Source organism: Macrosteles quadrilineatus, unplaced genomic scaffold (assembly GCF_028750875.1).
Source record: "Macrosteles quadrilineatus isolate MER2022 unplaced genomic scaffold, UCM_ALF_1.0 Scaffold_2__2_contigs__length_208266976, whole genome shotgun sequence".
Taxonomy (NCBI): domain Eukaryota; kingdom Metazoa; phylum Arthropoda; class Insecta; order Hemiptera; family Cicadellidae; genus Macrosteles; species Macrosteles quadrilineatus.
The window spans coordinates 114,970,330-114,991,492 of NW_026542595.1; the positions used below are offsets into that span (position 1 = coordinate 114,970,330).

The 21,163-nt window shown below is 35.1% G+C and overlaps 1 protein-coding gene across 1 annotated transcript; it reads right to left on the bottom strand.

The window, feature by feature from the left end:
* Nucleotides 1-707: 707 nt before the first annotated feature.
* On the bottom strand, nt 708-19,786 carry LOC128987770 (uncharacterized). The gene is made up of 5 exons (XM_054408790.1): nt 19,410-19,786; nt 14,185-14,324; nt 6,560-6,767; nt 5,344-5,494; nt 708-1,753 (listed from the first exon to the last, which is right to left on the bottom strand). Exons 1-5 carry the CDS (start codon nt 19,512-19,514, stop codon nt 1,035-1,037), a joined length of 1,323 nt encoding a protein of 440 aa, XP_054264765.1. The 5' UTR covers nt 19,515-19,786; the 3' UTR covers nt 708-1,034.
* Nucleotides 19,787-21,163: the final 1,377 nt, after the last annotated feature.

Here is a 21,163-nt window from a genome sequence, read left to right on the forward strand (position 1 = left end):
GCGATATCATGCAAATACTACCACGAATTTTTTTTAATTTCCAAATTTTTGGCGCCCCCCTAAAAAAGCCAATTGCCTCGCGCCCTAGGCACGTGCCTACCGTGCCTATTCGGTAAATCGGCCCTGAAGCCCACTCAATGTGCACAACAAAAATTCCCATCTGTGATACCCTTCCTGTTATTAACAGATTCAGAGTAATGGAATTAGTTCAATATAGTTCTGCAGATATAAAAAAAGGCTGATCTATATTGGTTCAATGACTCAAGTATTTGAACCAGCCAAGCCTTTGTTACTACATTATAAATACAATATGAAGCAAAGGAAGTCTATTATTTCTGTTAGAGCATAGGAACCCTCTAGACATTTTAACAGTAATTAATTATCAGTGAATTATTTATGTTTAGTGTTGATATCAATTTCATACTCAGTAAGCATATATGATTAACTAAGTCCTTTTCTTCCCAACAACAATCCATGATGAAAGACTATAAGATAAGAAGTTTACTGCTTAATATTAACTTACTAATATTAATGTACAACAATTACAGATATACTATTTTGAATTTTGTCATAACAATTCTTTGAGGCTGAAACGGGTTAAAATAATCAATTCTCAGTTGAAATTTTTGATCATTTTTATTATTAAAATGTTATTTTAATCATTGGTATGGTACACATATATATACACAATACACATGACAAATAACAATAATATATTTTAATCCACTTAATGACAAGATTCTTTGCATCCACTTCTACAGCAGCATGGATAAAACTAAAAAAATCTGTTGAAAATTACATTTTTGCCCTTTATTACACAGACTATATGCTCATAACCAAATATACTTTTAACCGAATTTGCAAATATTTAAATTTTGATTAGAAGAATTTTACAAAATGCACATAATTCCTTAACGATCAGAGTTAAATGAAAATCCTAGTAAACTAAAAAGATATGCATTTTCTGCACACACACACACCCAAATGGTATTTAAGTCCCAACAGCTCCTTAACTATTGTTTTCTAGAATGACATTATTCCACTGCTGTTGCTCTGTACATCAACTTGTCTGAGGGAAAGTAGTACCGACGGTTATCTTTAGATATTCTTAGAATCAAGTGATCATCTTCGATTTTGGGCTCTGTGTTACTGTGACTCACATTGTGAGCTCCTTCCACCTTCATCTTGACAGAGTACTTGGTGTTTGGCTTCAAGGTTATGTTTCTCCCATCAACAGCCAGAGGAATCTCAAACTTCTCTTCAAACTTGACATGCTTACTGAAATACAAGTTTATCGCAGGTTCATACACATCAAAGTTGGTCCACTCAGTTGTTATTGTTGCTGAACAGCTCACTTCATATGTATTATCTACAGGGACTCCTGGTGTAAGATCACGTGATTCACACTCTAGTGGTAACAGCTCAATTGCATGGCTTTTGGTAATTAGGGTAAATTTGTAAGTTGAACCGTAGTCCCATCCCATTTCTGGCATAATAATTGCTAGTCGACCAGGGACAGTCTTTGTCTCTGTTTTTGCTATTGTCCTTGGTTTAGTCTCATTTGAAAACTGACCAAGAGTTAGAAGGGTTTCCTTTTTAGAATGACTTTGACACAAATTGTAGACTTCTTCTATGTCTAAAATCTTAGAACCAATCACTTCAATTTTGTCTTCCGGAGTCAGTGAGTAAGGTCTCAACTGTTGAGTCAACCCTGAGAGTTGTTGGCGGACCAGCTGTCCATCTTCCGACTCAGCTGGGAAAAAAACATGTTCCATATTAAAATATCATAGTTACATGTTATGTGAAAAAAAATGAATCAAAATTACAGCGACAACAGGACATTCATGAGCATGACACAAGGAACAAACAAAATTTTACAGTTAAAAAGCATAAAAAAGAAAAATTTAAACAAAGACCAGATTATATTGGTATCAAATTTATCAACCACCTCCCAGAAAGCATTAGGAGAGAGCTGAGTATGAATATGTTTAAAAGAAAATTGAAAACATTTCTAATAATTAATTCTATTTATAGTAAAGAGGATTTTTATAAACTATGAGTAGACTATTTATTTTAATTTTTTAACATTATGTGTGTATAACAATGTAACAACAAGGTAACAATGACGCATTCGTGTGCAGTTATGTACGTTCTGAATAAAGATTAGATTGATTGTTAAAAGAAAACCAATCAGGTACTTGTTATATCCATCCCCCTCACGGTTATGTAGAATTTAATAAAATCAGTTTAAAAAAAGCACGACCAATCCTTTTCCACTATTGATGGTTATTTATTGTACTGCTTAAGAGAGCATTGACAAACGCATTTCCTAATGAATTCCTGCATAGTTAAATAATCATAACTATTGAAAATCTATTGAAAAAGTAGATTAATTCAAATATTTAGGAGTGGTCTTTGATTACCGTCTTAAGTGGTCTAGTCATATTCAATATTTAAACAGTAAAATTAGAAAATATATCTATGCTATCATCTCTATGCTATCGGTCAGCTGAATGAGATTCTAAATGAAAGTGAAATGAAATTAATGTACTATGCTTTTGTTCAATCACTTTTATCCTTCGGAATCATAAGCTTGGGGGGGGGGGGGTTGTTCTAAAAGTATTTTAGACACATTAAACACAACACATAAGTTAATATTAAAAATTGGTTTTGGGAAGAACAGGCGTTACCTATCTGACACTCTCTTTAAGGATGTGTCAGTTTTAACGATCAGACAACTTTTCATAAAAAATCTTCTAAGTCACATTTTTTAAAATTATAGCAACATTTTCTCTACAATTTCCTATACACATAATACTAGATATTCTACCCGAATTGGAATTACATCAATACAACTGTACAAATCCTTTTCATCGACCAACTCATTTTATATCGCAGACGTTCTATTTCGTAACTTACAAAACTATTTTCAAAGTGTTAATTTCTTTGACTCCCCCACTTTAAACATATTCAAACGCCGTGTCAATGAGTAGTTACTTGGTCTAGGCAGGGACGAGGCTGAGCTTATCATCACAGCTGACTACGGACACAAACGCTTCTGACACGACATGCGACCTGACCATTGACCCTGACTCCTTCTCCGCCGCCCGCCCCACCCCTCTAGACACACTTTTTGAAAGCCGTAGAATTCCTGTCACTATTACAGTTCAATTATTTTTATTTAAACTTAGTTATGCCACCTAATATTTTTCACATAGTTATTCATCTCACAATTTGTTCTTGTAACTCCATTTACATCATATTTTCACCTCATCATATCTTCTGTCATATATTTATTTATTGTAGTTTATAAATAATGTTATGTTAGGACGCAACTACAGACGACGCACAGGCTCGCTGCCATGTCGGCTTATTCCTCAAAAACATGTACGCTTTCTTAAACATAGATGTAATGCAAAGGTTAATTTTATTTTATTCTTTTAAATTCACTTAAGTTATGTTTTTCCTTAAAATTTTTGTGTACATATTCTGTAAATACTTTGTTGGAATAAAGATATTATTCATTCATTCATTCATAGTTTGATAAATAAGTGTAAAGTATGAATAAAATGTTAATAAATATAACAATTGTTTATTTTATTTAGAGATTTTAACTGAGCCTGAGGAATTAGCCAAATCTCCGAGTATAAATTGTATCCACTATAACTTATAATATATTTTATTTGGAAATTTTAACTGGACCTGAGGAATCAGCCAAAGAAGTTTAACTTCAAATGGACTCAACCCCTCTTCTGCCTGCATGTTCAACCCCTTTAATCCATCAAAAGATTGTAACAACCTCTGCATGTCAAGTAGAAACCAGCTCAGAAGACCTAGAAACATCCCTAACCCTAGCTGACGAAGTTGGTAATGCACTAACTTCAGAAAACAATAAATTAAAACAAGAAAACGAGAAGGGATATTTATTAGAACGAACAACATTAATAACAGAAACAGAAACCTTAAATGAAGCTGAGCAACAACAGCTAATCAAAGATAGACAACTCAGAGCTGGACTAACAACAATGTTGAAGATCAAGACTAGGTAAAATGAAGGTAAAGTAATAGTAATATTAAATCTAGAAAAATAAGTCAAGAACGTAAAAGAAACAATCAAGAAGTAAAATTTATGAAAATTACCCAGCAAAAAACACCTTAAAATTTTAAAATTCAGAGTCTCAAAGCCTCAGAACACACTTTGGCAGCAATTGAAAGTAGGCTAAAATACTACAGCAAGAGAATGTCAAGAATACAATCTCCCATCCGTACAAAATTAAAATTACTGCCATTTTGAATTAGATCAAGGTAACCTTTTTTCTAACATGAGCCTCTTATACTGTAACATTTATACCAATTTTCGTTAAGATCGGTTGAAGAAATCCTAAGATAAAAATGTCTCAATGTAAAAAATACAAAATTGCAAATTAACAAAGCGATTTTGGAAAGTTTTAATTCTTGATTTTTTTTTAATATTTTGACCCAAGAAATCACTAGGCCTACATAAATTATGTTTCCACCTTTTTTTTAATACCCTGTATATTTTTTTTACAGCAATAGTTGCTTATACAGGGTGTCCCGGAACTCTCTACCAATATTTTAGGGCATTGCTCCTGGGTAAGAAACATACCTAAATATCATATTTAAATTGTCCAGAAGTCCTTAGTTACTCACACAGCCGCCATTTTGTTTTTTTCAGTAATTAATTTTTTTCTAAAGAATGGTTAAACATACGAAATGGAAACTTTGCACAAACATTTATAACAACTAGACAAAGCTACAAAAAAATTATGAAGATTTTTCAAATTCATAAAACAAAATGGCGACCATTTAAAATTTTGTTTCTTAAATAACTCAAAAACCGTTGATTTTATAAAAATTTTAAATGGCCGCCATTTTGTTTTATGAATTTGAAAAATCTTTTTAATTTTTTGGTAGCTTTGTCTAGTTGTCATAATTGTTCGTGCAAAGTTTCCATTTCTTATGTTTAACCATTCTTTAGAAAAAAATTAATAACTGAAAAAAACCAAATGGCGGCTGTGTTAAGGACTTCCGGACAATTTAAATATGATATTTAGGTATGTTTCTTACCCATTAGCAATGCTCTAAAATATTGGTAGAGAGTTCCGGGACACCATGTATATCACAAACAGAAGGTTGTTGTTTTATGTACTGTACAAATCTTCAATATTGTAAAATAGTAAGAAATGGAAACAAATTCACTTTTTGATGAATCATTTCAACAAAGCTACCCAGATCATCTTCCTCCATTCTACACTCTCCTTGCACTCAAATTTAACCTCGGTTTGCATAGAGTAAACTAAGTTTTGAGATCTAAATTCTTACCTCTGTGTTGTCCCCATTTAATCGCTGCTCTCCACAATTCTATTTCAGGAACTGCAAGTTCGTCCTGTTCCAAAATCTTGAGGAAACTGTCGGAATTCATTGACAAAAACTCTGGGCTTGCTAACACTTGATCCGTCTCGAATCTCAAAATCTATTAATGAACAAACAGTGAATCAGTAAAAAAATATATAAATTATATTTAAGACATTGAACAAACTAGATCAATATCCCATTGTTCTTTCAATTTTTTGTTAAGTGGTTGATCAAATAAAATGAATTGTTTTAGCTATTTTATTTTGTGGCTCTGATAAAAAAAAAACTTGTGACAATGTTGTCAGATCTGGTCAGCATTAAAAGGCTGGAGGAAATATTGCTCCTGCATTAATGAGTGATTAGAGCGGTTATATACTTTGTAGTGCTGTTTGTTTTTAACACGTTCTGTTTCTCTCACTGCTTAGAACATTGTGACAAATAAACTCGTAAATAGTGATGTATCGATGCCAAAATTCATCGATTTGCAACACCGATACAAATTTTTTTCAAATGTTACCCAACCATCGATATGGATTGGTAATACAACACCAACCTCTGCCTTTATTTCCTTAGACACAGTAATTTTGGAATGATGGGATATTTTAGAAGTATAAATTTGTTTAAAGCAGCAATGAAAAGTTATAACTAACCAATTAACATGTAGATCTAAGCCCTTAAAAAACACAATAAATATAATATCAAAGATGAAACCGAATCTTGAAAACAATTATCAAAGGGAAATTTATTAGGTATAAAGAGAGGAATGACAGTTTGAGCTTTTTGGTCAGACCGAGGTAATAACTTGATCACGAAGACGTCATCGTCAGCAAAACGCGCACATCTCCAGCGGTCGAGTAAACATCATCACGGTTACAAGAAAGTCATCCACGACTGCAGCAAAAGGGTAATTTTCCGATCACTGATCTTCGCAGATATTTCAGGTATCGGTATTGAGTTTACACGATCGGTTCTCAATATAAATACCAATGTCCAAGAATCGATACATTCCTACTTTTAAGTAATTAAATGTGGGGCACTGTCAATAACTCAAATGTGGGAGAGGTTGCCATAACCTGCAAATGAACAACAACTTTTGTTGTGCCTAATGGGACGGGTGTTTTTCTGTTTCAGGTGTATACCTACTTCAAGGCTAGTTTCTATGTACAAAAACACTCAAACTAACCTTGGTAATGGCAGAGTCCAACTCCAGATGAGTGTAACAGGCAGGGTTGTTCATCAAGGAACAAATGTTGTCTTTGTTCAAAAGTGTCATCAGTCTGGCAGCGAGGCTGTCTTTCAAAGGTTTCATTAAATACTTCTCCGCAACATACAGTAAATCGTCTGCCTCATCAAAAGCCATTGTAGCAGTAGTGTCATAGCCATAAACATATCTGAAACAGGTTAAAATTGTGTTACATCTAATAAAGCAGTTCATAATAATAACAACGGCAATCTACATTGTATATTCTAAATATACAGGGTGCCCTGTAAGTAAACAGCCAAACTCCGGGAAATGGCTCTATGGGTAAAAATAAAAAGAAAATCAAGCATTAATTTTTTTCCAAAATCGCTTCGTTAACCAGATATCCACCATTCTGAATTTTTTACATTTAAACATTTTAATTTTTGGATTTTTTTAACCGATCTTTATAAAACTTGGTATGTAGGTTAAGGTAGAAGAGCCCCATGTTAGAAAAAAATAATCTTGATTCAACTTAAAATTTCAAATTGGCGGCCAATTTTATGGAAAAATGCCAAAAACACTTTTATTTCGCATTTAAATTTCCCTATCAAACGATACCAAGTTCAAAAAGATTGAAAAGAAATACAGTAGAACTCCAATTATCCGAACTCCAATTAACCGAATCTCCAATTATCCGAATCGCTTATTTCGACAATTTTAAAAACGTAAAGCTACAGTAATAAGTTTTGCAAAATATCAAAGAATTGTTATTAAACACATTTAGCCAATTTTGGACTTTGATGGAACACTATTGACTTAATAACATGTATAGAACACTTGTACTACGAGCCTTGTAAACTGTAAAAATGTTCTGATTTAAATTATTATTAATTAAAAGTTCACTTAGTACCGAAAATGAGGATTTTTTTTTTTAAATTCCCGGAATTCCGGTAAAACTCCGATTATCCGAATGGGGTCTGGTCCCTATTGATTCGGATAATCGGAGTTCTACTGTAGCTAGAAAATAATAAGAAAGAAGCTAGTCCGGTATGCCTCATTTTACAACTAAAAATCATAATATTTCAGCCATTTCTTATTCGACCTTTTTGAACTTGGTATCGTTTGAAAGGGTATTGAAAATGCTAAATTAAAGTGTTTTTGGCATTTTTTAATACTGTTTCCCGTTTTTGAGTAGGACTAATTTTAGTTAAAAAAATTAAAATGGCCGCCATTTTGAAATTTTATGTTGGATCAAGATGAACTTTTTCTAACATGGATCCCTTCTACCTTAACCTACATACCAAGTTTTATAAAGATCGGTTGAAAAAAATGTGATTCTTGATTTTCTCTTTATTTTGACCCATAGAACCATTTCCCGGAATTTGGCTGTTAGTTTTTTAAACATTAGGCTACTATTATATTTGTCTTTGGTATCCAGTTTCTATCCCGCATCCCGTTTCAATCCTGCTCATGGTCTAAAAATACAATTTTTGGGATAAAATTCCCGTGTATGGAAACACTGAAAAGAGCCCATGTTTGGTAAATCTGCACCGTCATTACACAATATTGTCATCACTTCTAGAGCACAACCTTAACATTGTGGTCTTTAATTCCCCCCACTACTTAGCGGCAAATGTAGCTGCAACAAGACTGAATCGGTCATCGGACTACCACCATGCCAAATAGCTACTTCCCTATGCGGAAATTCACAAAAATAAACCCTCTCTACATTTAGAGTTTTGGTATTTTATCTAGATTTTTTAAAGCAGTAGGCCTTCTGCTGTAGATTGATCGCCTATGGGACAAACATTTATGTATATTTTGTCTTTTTGTGAGTGACAAATGTTAGTGTATCCGAATGTAAGCTTATATGTATATGTAGCCTATGTAAGTTACATAAAATCTGATGTTTTTGATTAAATTTTGAAAATGCAGACATCCTAATTACAATGATTTCTACTTGGACTCTGAAGCACCTCACTGCAGTTTAATTCTACAGTACTAAGGTATTGTATGCTATTGATCTTTGAAAGAAAAGTATATAAGAAAACTGAGTAGGCTATGAATTAGATATAACGTATCTGTAGTCAACTCTTAAAAAATGTATGTGACATGTTTTTATAAATTACTTACCTAGTACCTACCAAATTTGTAGTAGCCTATGTACATAAATTACTGTAAATCATTTAAATATAGACCTAGTATTAAGACCTAAGTTAATAGGCCTAGTGATATGGTAAACATTTTATTTTATACAACCACGTCCTGGTTGAAGTTCGTTCGCTACGCTCACTCCCCAGTCCCCTTTAGGTTAGAGCTCGTTTGCGGCGCTCACTAGCCTTCAGGTTAGCTCGTTCGCTACGCTAACTCGCCTCCAGGTTGAAGTTAGTTCGCTACGCTCACTCACCTTTTGGTTGCAAACCAGCTGATGTCATAAATTAAAAAAAAATAATAGTGCTGTTGGTAAACCTATAACTTGTTAAGGCTGTTTGGGCGCTAGGCTAGTCTGAAGGTGAGGAGCAGTAGTTCTACAAGTCGCCACCGCGCGCGCTTGGATGTCCGTTTGGAGGCAGCGCTGTAGGTGTGTGTTAGAGCTGTCCCCCCTCACCCCTCATCACGCGACACACTGCATCACTGCTTCTCGTATACGCGAGGCCTGGTACGGGCACGGCCCGTCGTATCCTCGGTACGGGCTAGCAACCCTAAACCAAATCACGTTGCTAACTGATACAAATTGACTATATTATGTTTATTGGTGTTTGCGCTTACTATTATAGTAATACTTATTAATGTATCAATAATTAATCTGTTTTTTAACACACTGGCTGTAATAGGGTTGCAGTAATAATATTAATATTTGAAACTAAGTCACACAGATATTTTTTTATTTGCCAATAAGATACAATAAGATAGTGAAGTATGATTCATGTCTAAGGCCCCTATTTATTCGCCCTTGAGTTCGCCCTCTCTTTTCTTTCCTTTGAATACTTTGCTTCCAGTATGTAAGGTGGGTCTCTACATTTTAGACCACGCTGGATGCGACTGTTTGCTATCTCTGGTAGCATACACTCCAAATAGAACTGAGTTACCTGTAATAAGTTCATACATATATTATAATTTATAAACAAAGAGAAAGAGATGTAAAATGTGAGCAAGTATGTTCAAACAATAAATAAATAAAAATCTTATTGCTAAATATTTATATTCAATAGATATAATATAATTGCTATCGAATTGTTTACTAGCAAAATCATTGTTTACTTAAAAATCAAATGAAGGTTTACTAATCTAAAAAATAGTTTTGTTCATAAAATAAAATTATAAATGCCTAAAATTCAATTTTATAATTTTTTTATTATAAAATTAAACTGTCATAACCCAACCAAACTAACCAAACGTGCTGATAATGGAAAAAATTTTTGACAAAAGGTTTATGCTACTAACGGAATTCGAACCCGGTACATTCGGATTATCAGCCCGACACGCTATCCACTACACCACGGAGGCCGATGGTTCATATACGTCTCGTTGCGGTAATGGTGTTCCCTCAAAGTGACGTCGTCAAACGGCACCTGAGAAATCTTCCGTGTGCCGTTTTGCGGAACCATGTCGTAACAATCAATAGACGCTTATATACTGTACATATATCATAATAATGTAAACAATTAAATTATGGTAAATTTTTGTCTGGCAGAAGTCGTCATCACGGTTTATGTGTTAGGTTTTAGAAAGAATAGTTTATCTCTCAGCCAATCACCCCCTGAAAGATTGCGCACGTAGGCCAACGATCACAGCTATCACAGAAGTGCGCGGGGGGGGGGGGTGTTAGGGTGCGTCAGTAGAGAGTAGAAGGCACGCCGTCGCGGGTTGGTGTTCAGTGGCAGGGGGAATGCACAAGGTCAATGGCACCTGCCTCTAGACCAAGTTATAAGACTACCCTCCCCGCACTGCAATTGACACTGCTTACACGTTGGGAGTTTTTGTCAATAATTGAGGCATTGTTGTAGTAAATAGCAGGTATTCTTTGATTACAAAATCAGTATAGGTACTGAATTATGAGATTTCTAACTGCAAAACCAGTCAAGATATAACACCCCTAGTCACTAAGCCATTCAATAAAAAAATTAACTGTTTTTTTCCCCAAGTAAGTAAAAATTGTCAGGGTTTTCATGCAACAGCTATTTTTATAATATTTTTTTAATATTCTTGTAATAAATATTAGTGCCAAAATTCTTGATCCCAACCAAGGGTTATTGTTATTAAAATGTGTGCATATTTAGTTATTTAATATTTTTGTGGATTACATTTGAAAATGTTTACCTTAGGTAGGATTTTATTGCTCCAGAAGTCATCGTCCCGGTCAATTCGCTCAACAAATAATGGCGTCGTTCTGGTGTAAACGACGAAATCACACCATTTTTTGTTACTAATATGTAACTGCCCTTGAATCTGAAATGGAATAAACAACGGATAATTTTATATATAATATTACGAAGGTTACAGTTTCAATTTGGAATTGATCTACATTATAGGCAATTGTATGTACCTCATTTAGGTGGATCCTTTGCGAGGTTATTTATTTATTTACAGTTACTTTATTGATTTATTAGTTAGTTATTTACCTGGTAGTTGTAATGATGGTGTTTTTTTAGGTGTATCTCGCCGTTTCTCATTTCTAGGCAGAAATCTTTCTTCTTCATAGTTTTGATGGCTTCCTCCAGAGTATTTTCTTTTACCGAAGGCAAACACTTGACTTCAATAAGTCCATCGTCACCCACGAGACCATCAGGACTTGCTGCGAGATACGGCGCATCGGGATAGACGAACAGTCCACATTTATGGACTATGTTGTTTGTTTCTTTTTCGTAATGTTCAATGGCCACATCCTCATGGGCCCTACCAAACAGAATGGCACTACTTTTCAATTCCCTAGGATATAAAATGCTTTTCACTAGGTTATGGCAGGATGTCTGTGGTAGTCTTTTGGCTACCACACCAAATTTCGAGGCCGTCAATCTATTCATTCGTTTGTCGTGCCAAATTATGTTGCTGTGCTGGCCCACAGTTTCTCTTTCAACACTTTCTATCTCGTCAGCTCCAAGGTCCGCAGGATGTCGTTTTTTTTTTTCTTTCCAAGACTTCTTCTTCGACATCCGGTTTGATTGTCAAGGGGCCATATTCACAGTCGTACCCGCCTTGACGCGTCTTTTTTTTGGGGCACCCTTTTTCTAGGTACATTAAACGTCTCTTTATTCGCCGTTTTTCACGAGAGCCGATTACTAATTTTGTAATCCTTCCCGGACTCTTTTTGTTTAGTCGTTTCAGTGGACTAAGGACCGGTGGTATGAGATAGCCCAGCACCAAAACATCGCACCCTGTACGACCCACGGGAAGTCAAGTTCAAACGTTTTCCTCCAGTAAACTTTGCTACCAAAGACATGTATTGCTCTGCCCTATTAGTCGTTTCATTTTGAACTAAACTTTCTGCCTTGGACTCAACTCTCCCAAGTTGTTTTCTTAATTCGGAGAGGAATTGGCTGTCTAGCATGTTAAGGGTGCTTTTCTCTTCTTTTCTTTTACAAAATTCACCTCTACACTTTCCATGATCACCAAACACGTGGTCAATGCAGTTCTTGATGTCGTGTCGGAGGTTGTCGACGTCTGTTTTACTTTTTGTTACTCCAGCTTCCTTTATAGCAGTGCGCACACCTGAAACAAGGTGCAACAATTGTATTAGGGAGTTCCTAGACATGGAATAATCGAAGGTGTTTAAGTTATTGATAGCAATTCTGGTTAGCATGTCGTTTGGTAATTGGTCACCACGGTAAAGGTAGAATGTTTGGATAATGCGAATACCATGAAAGAATAAAATATCAAAAAGAAAGAATACGTTTTTTTATGTCAATGTTTTATTAATTTAGTATTTTTCTTAGGAGAACTTGGATTTTTTACGAATTACCATCATGTGGGAAAGACTAAAAAAAACGTTGTATTAACTCAGTTTTTAAATAACCATACATACATATTACCATACCTAAACGTTATACATACATATTACCTATACTATACCTATACGGCTCTGTTATTAAAATAACATTAAAATCAGTATCATGAACTGTAAATTAAGTGTATATTACGCTTTAAAAAAATCTAATTATATGCAAAATTGTAGATTTCAGTCGACATTTGTAGATGTTAATTTGATAACAAAATTACTAGTATTTTAGGGCTAGCCCAAACACTGAAAATTTTATTACTGATAATCCTTTTTTGTTGTGAATTTCTTGATTCCTAAAGCCATTAATGTAATTACAAAATGTATTAAAATTAAATGTATAATATTTGGCAATATATGGTACATAATCTTAACCAAACTCTATATTTAGAGAAACATAAATTGAAACTTACCTTTCTTCTGTGAGCAGTCTGTTAAATATGCTTTCGCTGGATTCGTCTTTATTATCTGGATCACTGTCTGACCGCACTTGTGAACTAACCAGTTTTTCTTTAAGCTTCTTTTCTATCACCATCCTCCTTGCTCTAGACCGTTTACATCGCTTGCATGGACGTGGTTTTCTAGCCATTATTAGGCTAATTAATGTCCTACTGAATCTAAAATAAGGCCTACAGCACACCTACTAGAACAACAATTTGAAAAAAAAAACGTAGCAACCGTAACACTCAATAAGCAGTCTCCGCTATGGTGAAGATTTCGCGCCAAACAAGACAGTGTGGGAAGGGCCACAGGTGTGCGAGGTGGAGAGAGGAAAGGTGGGAGAGAGAGCGAAGACCAAGGCAGCCCGCGGCCGTGCGCACTTGGCGTAGACGGCGCGTGCGGGCACTGTAGATGATCACCACTACACTTGCAGTGCCGCGCGCCGACTTGACTTGGTGTTACGTGTACCAATATTGAGACAGAACTGTTACACATAGAAACTATTAAAAAATGTCTTTACTCTAACTGATTAAACCCAGATATATTAAAACTGCTAGCATTAAGTTCTAGTATTACACTAAACTAATAATCAAGTTGTAAAATAAAAAAAATAAAAAAAATATTTTTTTTTCGTAAATAATTTTATTCATTGCTTAAAGGAAGAAATATATAATACGAAAATGTTTTTTTTTATTTAAAAATTCCCAATGGGTTTCTTTGATTGTTAGTACAAAAATACCTAAATATCAGCACTTTAACCCCTTGTAATTCTCAAAAAAAAAATTTTTTTGATTTTTTTAAAACCTCATTCTAGTTTTAATACATTGCAACAAACACATTCCAGCATAAAAATTTGAATTTTAATTTTTGACCAAACACCCTTAATGTTATTGAACATCACAGAATAAAATTGTTTAGTTGAACCAGCTGTTAAGATTCTTTAATTCCATTTAAATATCAGTACTCATAAGGTTAACGTGGGAACCTCCAGAGCCACTGGGGCAGAGCCCACATTGGATTTTATATATACATATTTTATACAAAAACCTGGTTGATTAAATAGGTATTTTAATGTACGGTAATTTGAAATTTTATTTTATTTGTGATGTTATTTTTTTACTTTGTGTACAATAAATTAAAATCTTTGTCAACAAGCCATCCCCTTGTATCAATAACACAATAAACTCACTTCAACATTCCTTTGAAGGTGTCAGGATGGATGTCTATGACAGGAACATCTTTCTTCTCTACCAACCCACTGTCTTCTAACTCCAGTCTGAAAACTTCACTGTGAGCCATCAACATCAACTTGACAGCTCCAATCCTTTCCTTAAAAAGATAAATTGGAAATTGGTAACTTAATGTGCAATTAATAAAAACAATTAGGTACAGTAAACAGTTACAGTTAACATTTTATTTTTGTGCGTAAATCATTTAACAATGGTTTAATATGTTCCTGAATATTTTCCATGACTTAGGTGTAGACCTACGCGTTCCAACAAATCTTATATTTTGATTTATAGCCAATATATGGGTCATTTCAAAAATTCGGTCTCATTTATGTCAATGGAAAATATTAGGGTCAAATAACACAGGGTTTCTTATCTAAAATTTTTATTATGATCTACCCATAAGGATGTTGAAGTACCATGGGTATATTGGTGAAAACAGCAACCAGGGAATCCAGGAAAAAATACTAAAGTGCTGATTTCTCACTCCCTACTACTGTCACTGGCTAGAGGTAAGTAACTTTCATAACCTCTTATTCGTGGAACATATATATTGGAAGCTTAAAACTGAGATATTATGGAACAATGTTATGTCTAGAATTAATATAAGCCTTTGAAAAATAAATTAGACTAATGCAAGTCAACTTTTTCGTTCGTTTCAAGTGTGTCACACAGTTTAATATCACTCCCTACAAAAAGTTCAATAATTATTTTCAACTGACAGAGAAGGGAAATTTTCATGCAGTTTCAGTGCTATTGGCAACCCTGATCTAATATGGCGTCTGTAAGGTTTGTTTCACTTTTCTAGACCATTCCATGTGAGATTTACTGAAGTCACTGGAAAGTCAAGTAAATGCGTGGTTTTTTTGACCCTCACTACCTACTCTTGATGCATTTTCGTACTGGTAAGTGAAATATAACTATACAATACACAATAAGTGCAGTTAATTGCTCATTTATTGATTACATTTCATAATAGCCAGTTTCTATTGTTGACTAGTCTGTAATGACCTTGAAAGGTAAAAACCTCACTCCCTACTCATTCACTCCCTACAATGTTCACTGATTTCTAAATTGTAGGGAGTGAAAATTTCTTGTAGGGAGTGAGATTTTTTGCAATTTTTGAATAAAATTGTTGATTAAATGTTGATAAAACGTATTTGCAACTTGTGTATTTCCATTTACCGGCTTAGTTAATTAGGCCTATGAAAAAATGGTGTTTCTTTGTAAGAGTGTGAGGGGATGATATGGTAAAAAAAATATAAAAAAATAAGGGAACTCAAAATAAATTGAATGCATACTTAATTAAAATAATTCATATTACTAATGGATGATTAAATAATATGGCCTAATAAAAAAGCCTGTATTATGAAAAAAATTAATATAACTTTATACAAAATGTTAACAAAGTCATTAATTCCAGGTTAGTCATGAGTCCTCGAAGAAAACGGAGCCAGGCTGAGATGAAGGCATACTGGAAGGAAGCTGCAAAAAGAAGACGAGAAAGAATAAAAAATGATCCGATACTGCTAGAAATAGAACGAGAAAAAGAAAGAAAAAAGTATGCCACGAAGAAGAAGAAAGGTCAGGTAAAATTAGTGAAGGACATCACAAGCGTAAGGGATCTGAAGGCTCAACGTAAGGCATGGAGGGAGAGGGCTAAAAGATCTTACGAGAGGAAAAAAACACAAGGGAAGGCAGTCAGCTTTTTGGCAAGTAACACTCCTCCTGAAAGTGACAACGATGTCCAAGCTCCCATACCAGACAACTTAGGCCTACTTCAATCTCGACGGAAATCTGGGAGAAAGAAAGTGAAGAAAAATAGGGCTAAAGTAGCAAGAGACAACGTGAAACTTAAGAAAAAGAATAAAGAATTACAGAAACTATCAAACAAATGGCGTCAAAAGTTTTTTAGGTTAAAACATCAAATAAGTAAAAGCACTGACAAGAATTCTCCGGGTAAGATTGTGGCTCGGATAATGAAATCTGGAGACAAGAAAGAAGTTAGGAGACGTCTACTTTTCGGTGAAATCTGTAAACGCCAGCTACATGAAAGTTTCAATGGACTTCTTTTGAAAAAAGAAAAAAGAAAATTTGGACAAATTGTATGCGGGAACACCAAAACTTTTAAAAAATATCGTCTTCTATCAGGCTTGAGATCTATATCAGAAAAAGTGTTTAGGAAAAAACGTGTTTTACTTACGAATAATTCCGTAATGCGAACAAAAATGTTGAAGATAAGTGATAAGGTTAAACAAGACGTGCAAACATTTCTTGAGGATGATGAACATTCAAAGTTATGTCCCGGGAAAAAGGACTGTATTACAAAGAAAAAGGTAAAAAAACAAAAACGAATTCTTTCAAGTTCTCTTAAAAAGCTTCACACCCTCTTCTGTAAGCAGGTTGATTACAAAATAAGCTACACCACCTTCACAAAGCTAAGACCATTTTGGATCGTTTCTCGCAAACAAAACGAAAGGGACACATGTATGTGCACAATCCATGCAAACATGGAGCTACTAACTTCAAGCTTATTCAAAGCTAACATAATTGGCCATTCTCAGCCTAGTGATCTTGTTAACCTTGTGTGCTGCGACAGCCAAAACCCGTCATGTTTGCAAAGAGCTTGCACTAATTGTAAAGATCTTATGGTTCCCTACTTATTATTTGATGGATCATCAGAAGTTTGTTTCCGTAGATGGGTAAACAAAATGGAAACATACAAAAATAAAAATGGTGTAGAAAAGCAAACCAAACACACAGTTAAAGAAACTGTAACAATGACAGCCTTAGAAGCCATTGACTTGTTTGAAAAAGAATTTCCTAAGTTCTAATTCCATGAAGGCATCATTTCACACCAATTTCGAGCCCTTAGATTCCTTAAGAAGAGGCTGAACGAAGAAGAAATACTAATCCACATGGATTATAGTGAAAATTATTCACTTAAATACGCTTCAGAGGTACAGTCGTTTCATTTTGGTGGAAGTCGCAAACAAATTACACTCCACACTTGTGAAATTTACTTTAAAAAAGATGCTTACAGCCAAGTATCTTCAAAATCCATGTGCACTTTATCGCAAAGTTTAGACCATGGGCCTCATGCAGTCTGGGCTCATCTACAGCCCGTTTTTCAGATGATTAAAAACACTGTTCCCAAAATCAAGGCTGTTCACTTCCTCTCAGATAGCCCAGCCACTCAGTACAGAAATCGCACTATATTCTATTTACTGGGTAGTGCCATAACTGCATCATTTGACCACATTTCTGTGGCAACATGGAACTATTCAGCTGCTGGTCACGGGAAGGGAGCTCCTGATGGAATCGGCGGCTGTTTGAAGAGGACAGCTGACACAGTTGTTGCACAAGGACATGACATTGATAGCCTGCCAAGATTGGTTGAGGTCCTGCAGGAAAATACTCGAAATATAGTACTTTGTGTTGTCCATGAAGATGATATTAAAGCTATCAAGCAAATGATTCCACAATCTCTTCCTCCATTTAAAGGAACCATGAAGACCCATCAGATTGTTTTCCTAAAAGACAACCCAAAGGAACTCAAAATGAGAACATTAAGCTGCTTCCATTGTTTTGACTGCAAAAAGCATCTTCTGGGGAAGATATATATATATACGCACACGTGTCCGTAAAGACGATAACTTTCGTAACTTTGTTCGATTTCGATAAAATTTGGTTTGAAGGTGTTAGGCGCGATATACTTGAATGAGTTCACTAACCGGCAATAATCGGACCATGGGAACAAGGTTCAACTGGGGGTTTTATGGGGTAAAAATGGGTTTCTCTAATTTTTTACTCTAATAGAGCTAATAGAGATCATAACATTTCACAGATCAAGCAAAGCTTACTCTTTTGCTTGAAAACGGGTTGCATTTTCGGATTCAGTGTGAAAAAGTTCTACGCAAGACACATAAATGTAAATTTAAGTTAACCTAATCGGTTGAGCTATATTCAACCTTTGTTTAAGTTAATTTCTGTCACTAATGTCTGGCCAGAATCGTACTTCTAATATAGCCATGACCATTGAAGTTCTGCCAACCATTAACTTATGTAGTAGGCTACTGCAAGTTAGGCTAGAACAACTGGGTCTAACTTATATGGATTAGCTTATACTTAAGATGCTGAAAAGAAAAGTATCCTTTTTAATATCAATATTTTTACCTTTTTGGTAAGTTAGCCTAAGGTGTCCAAAATTACTTATCTCCTGCGAGACTTTTTAAGTTGTCCACACCAGTAACTCAACTCGACATACTTAGTGTTGTTTGAGTCGTGGTTAGGCGTTCAGCTCGTGTACGCGGGAAAAATAAAGTTTTAATTCCCTGAGGAAGCGGGACATTATCATTGGTCCCGCGAAATGTCGGAGTAAATCCAAGGACGATTTTTTAGGTGCGTGTATGTGTGTGTTGTATGTCTTCGTTGTGTTACATTGACGAGTCCTGGATTAACAAATTAAGGTGAGTGAAGCCCACAAGCTGATCAATAGGCCTACAGTATAATAAACCTCACCTAAAAACATGTCTTTCAGAAATAGCGTTAACTTAGTTTAAAAAAAAATTAGGCTACCCTAAACTTAGCTAAAAACTTTAAAACCCAAGCCCGATTAGGCCTAACTTAACTTAGGGGCTTATAGCTCAAGATTCATTTAGGCCATTAAGTTGTTTACAATAGGCTTTGTCGAACATAAGTTAGCCGAATGGGAATGAGCATAAATTAATTGATAGGCCTAGCTCGTTGAATCGCACCTGCGAGCGCTAAGTTTAGTGTGCTTGTTAGTTGCTAATGTAGGTATAGGCCGATGGTGGCTCACTTGACTAAGGCATGACACTGATTAGTATAGCGCTAAGGTCTTTTTAGGCCTACATGAGCGGGTTTGAATCCTGTAGGTACATGTGCAATCCATACCTTAATTTACTCAGCTAAAAAATGTGTTGCATAAGTTTAGCTGGCGGAAGAGGCCCACTTCAAATAAAGATGTCCATCTTAGACATTGATATTTTTGCGATATTTTTCATTAAAATTAGGCTAGTGTAGGACAGATACTTAAGTGCAGCCGTCCTATCCCTAACTCATTCTAAGTGTTAAGTATCTTAAGTAGGCTAATTATTAAGTTAAGCCTTGGTTAATTTCTAACAGCAAATTTTATTTGAACTGGTGGGTAAAGGACACTTACCTGGTTTTCCTGGCCTTCTTTCCCGACTTTAAAATAACAGTCGAATTTAGGTTTGGATGAAAACAAAAAGCGAATAAATTTGGGAGCAAGATTATCTGTTTCCATTTTCGTTGTTAGGCTACAAAAGTTCAACCAAAGTTATTTTAGTTAAATAATGTTTAAGTCTGAAGGGAGTTCAACTTAATTTAACTATTGTGTTTGAGTTTTGCAATTCTAAGTTACACGGAAAAGTCGTGTCTGAAAAGAAAATTGAAATTGATTAATTCAAGTAAGTTAGGACCTAATCGTCAAGCACAGCGTCACATCTCCTCATTATCACCAAGTACATCACACATGGGCACATGGCTCATCATCCATCATGGCTGTAGTCTGGTCGTCTGGACAGTGGACGTCTGGTCCTGGTCCTGGTCTCGGCTCGGTGCGCGGTCTGGCTCTGGCTCAACTGGCTCTGGCTAGTGGCTGTTGTGACTGTGGCTGGGCTGGGGGCTGGGCGGTGGGTCACACGGGAGGGACTAAGGCCATCTAAGGCTAACATATATTGTAGTGTCAGCGTTCGCCGCTAGAACCGCTAAGGTGAAAAAATTTAAATTATTTTTTTTTAATTTATAGTTATAAAATTAACTTTTTAATTATAAAATATTGTTTTAAAATTATAAAATAAATTTTTGATTTTTAAAATTAAACTGTCATTGCATAACCTAACCAACCAGACTTGCTGATAATTATAAAAACTATATAAGACAAAAATCTAATTAATGATTACTTATAATTTTTAATTAATTATAAAATTAATTTTAAAATTTAGTATTATAAAATTAAACTGTTATAACCTAACCTAACCAACCAAACTTGCTGATATGAAAAATTTTTTGACAAAAAGTTAGTGCTGCCAGCGGGATTCGAACCCGGGACCTCTTGAACACCAATCCGAAACACTACCAACTATGCCACGAACGCCGCTGAAAAGACATCGTTTTGTTACGGTAATCGTGTTGCCTCAAGAGTAGACTTTAGCCACTAAAGATACTGTATGACGTCACTACACCATTAGCCTTAGTCCCTCCCGTGTGCCCATTCCGGGGGCCGGTCACCTGGGCTGGAGTGGCTCTGGAGGTGGCTGCTGGCTTGAGTCTGGAATCGGATCGGACTGACTCAGTCCTAAAACTAAACCAGACTCAGTCCGGGTCCGGCTGAGTCTGGTTTAGGGATGACTGACTGACTGACCACTGAGCTTGTGACGAGTTGAGTTTGTGTTGGTGAGTCAAGTTGACTCGAGTCAAGACCCAACGCAAGTCTATCACCCTATCACTGAGCTATTTATCTCAATGGAGTCAACTCGAGTCATCCCACACTCGAGACTCGAGTCGCCATTCAATGAAAATATAGATAAAACATAGTCCCCTAATGGTAATAGCTATGATGAAAAGTATTAAGTAAAAAATACCCCCGTCACAGCAAACCTGCAGACTAAGCGAATTTCCATCTACCCGGGTTGATTTCTACTAAAATATTCCGTAAAAATTGTCAGATTTAGCTCCTATTTAAATAACATTGATTTTAGTGAGTTAGATTTCCTGCTACGGGGATGATGTGAGGTGTGTTTTTTTATTGAAATATTGATAGCTTAGTATGAAATTGCCAAATTTGATTAAAATATTTCCATAAACAAGAAAAGTACAACAGTTTATTTATTCTCCATAAGATAAAATGGGAATATTAAATTTAAATTTTTTTGAAATTTCTCTGTAATCAAT

Coding starts and splice junctions, on each gene's coding strand:
- LOC128987770 (XM_054408790.1), bottom strand. CDS start 19,514: ATGGAAACAGATAATCTTGCTCCCAAATTTATTCGCTTTTTGTTTTCA. Junction 14,325..19,409: donor AAGAAGGCCAGGAAAACCAG/GTAAGTGTCCTT, acceptor TATCTTTTTAAG/GAAAGGATTGGAGCTGTCAA. Junction 5,495..6,559: donor TGGACTCTGCCATTACCAAG/GTTAGTTTGAGT, acceptor GTTCATTAATAG/ATTTTGAGATTCGAGACGGA.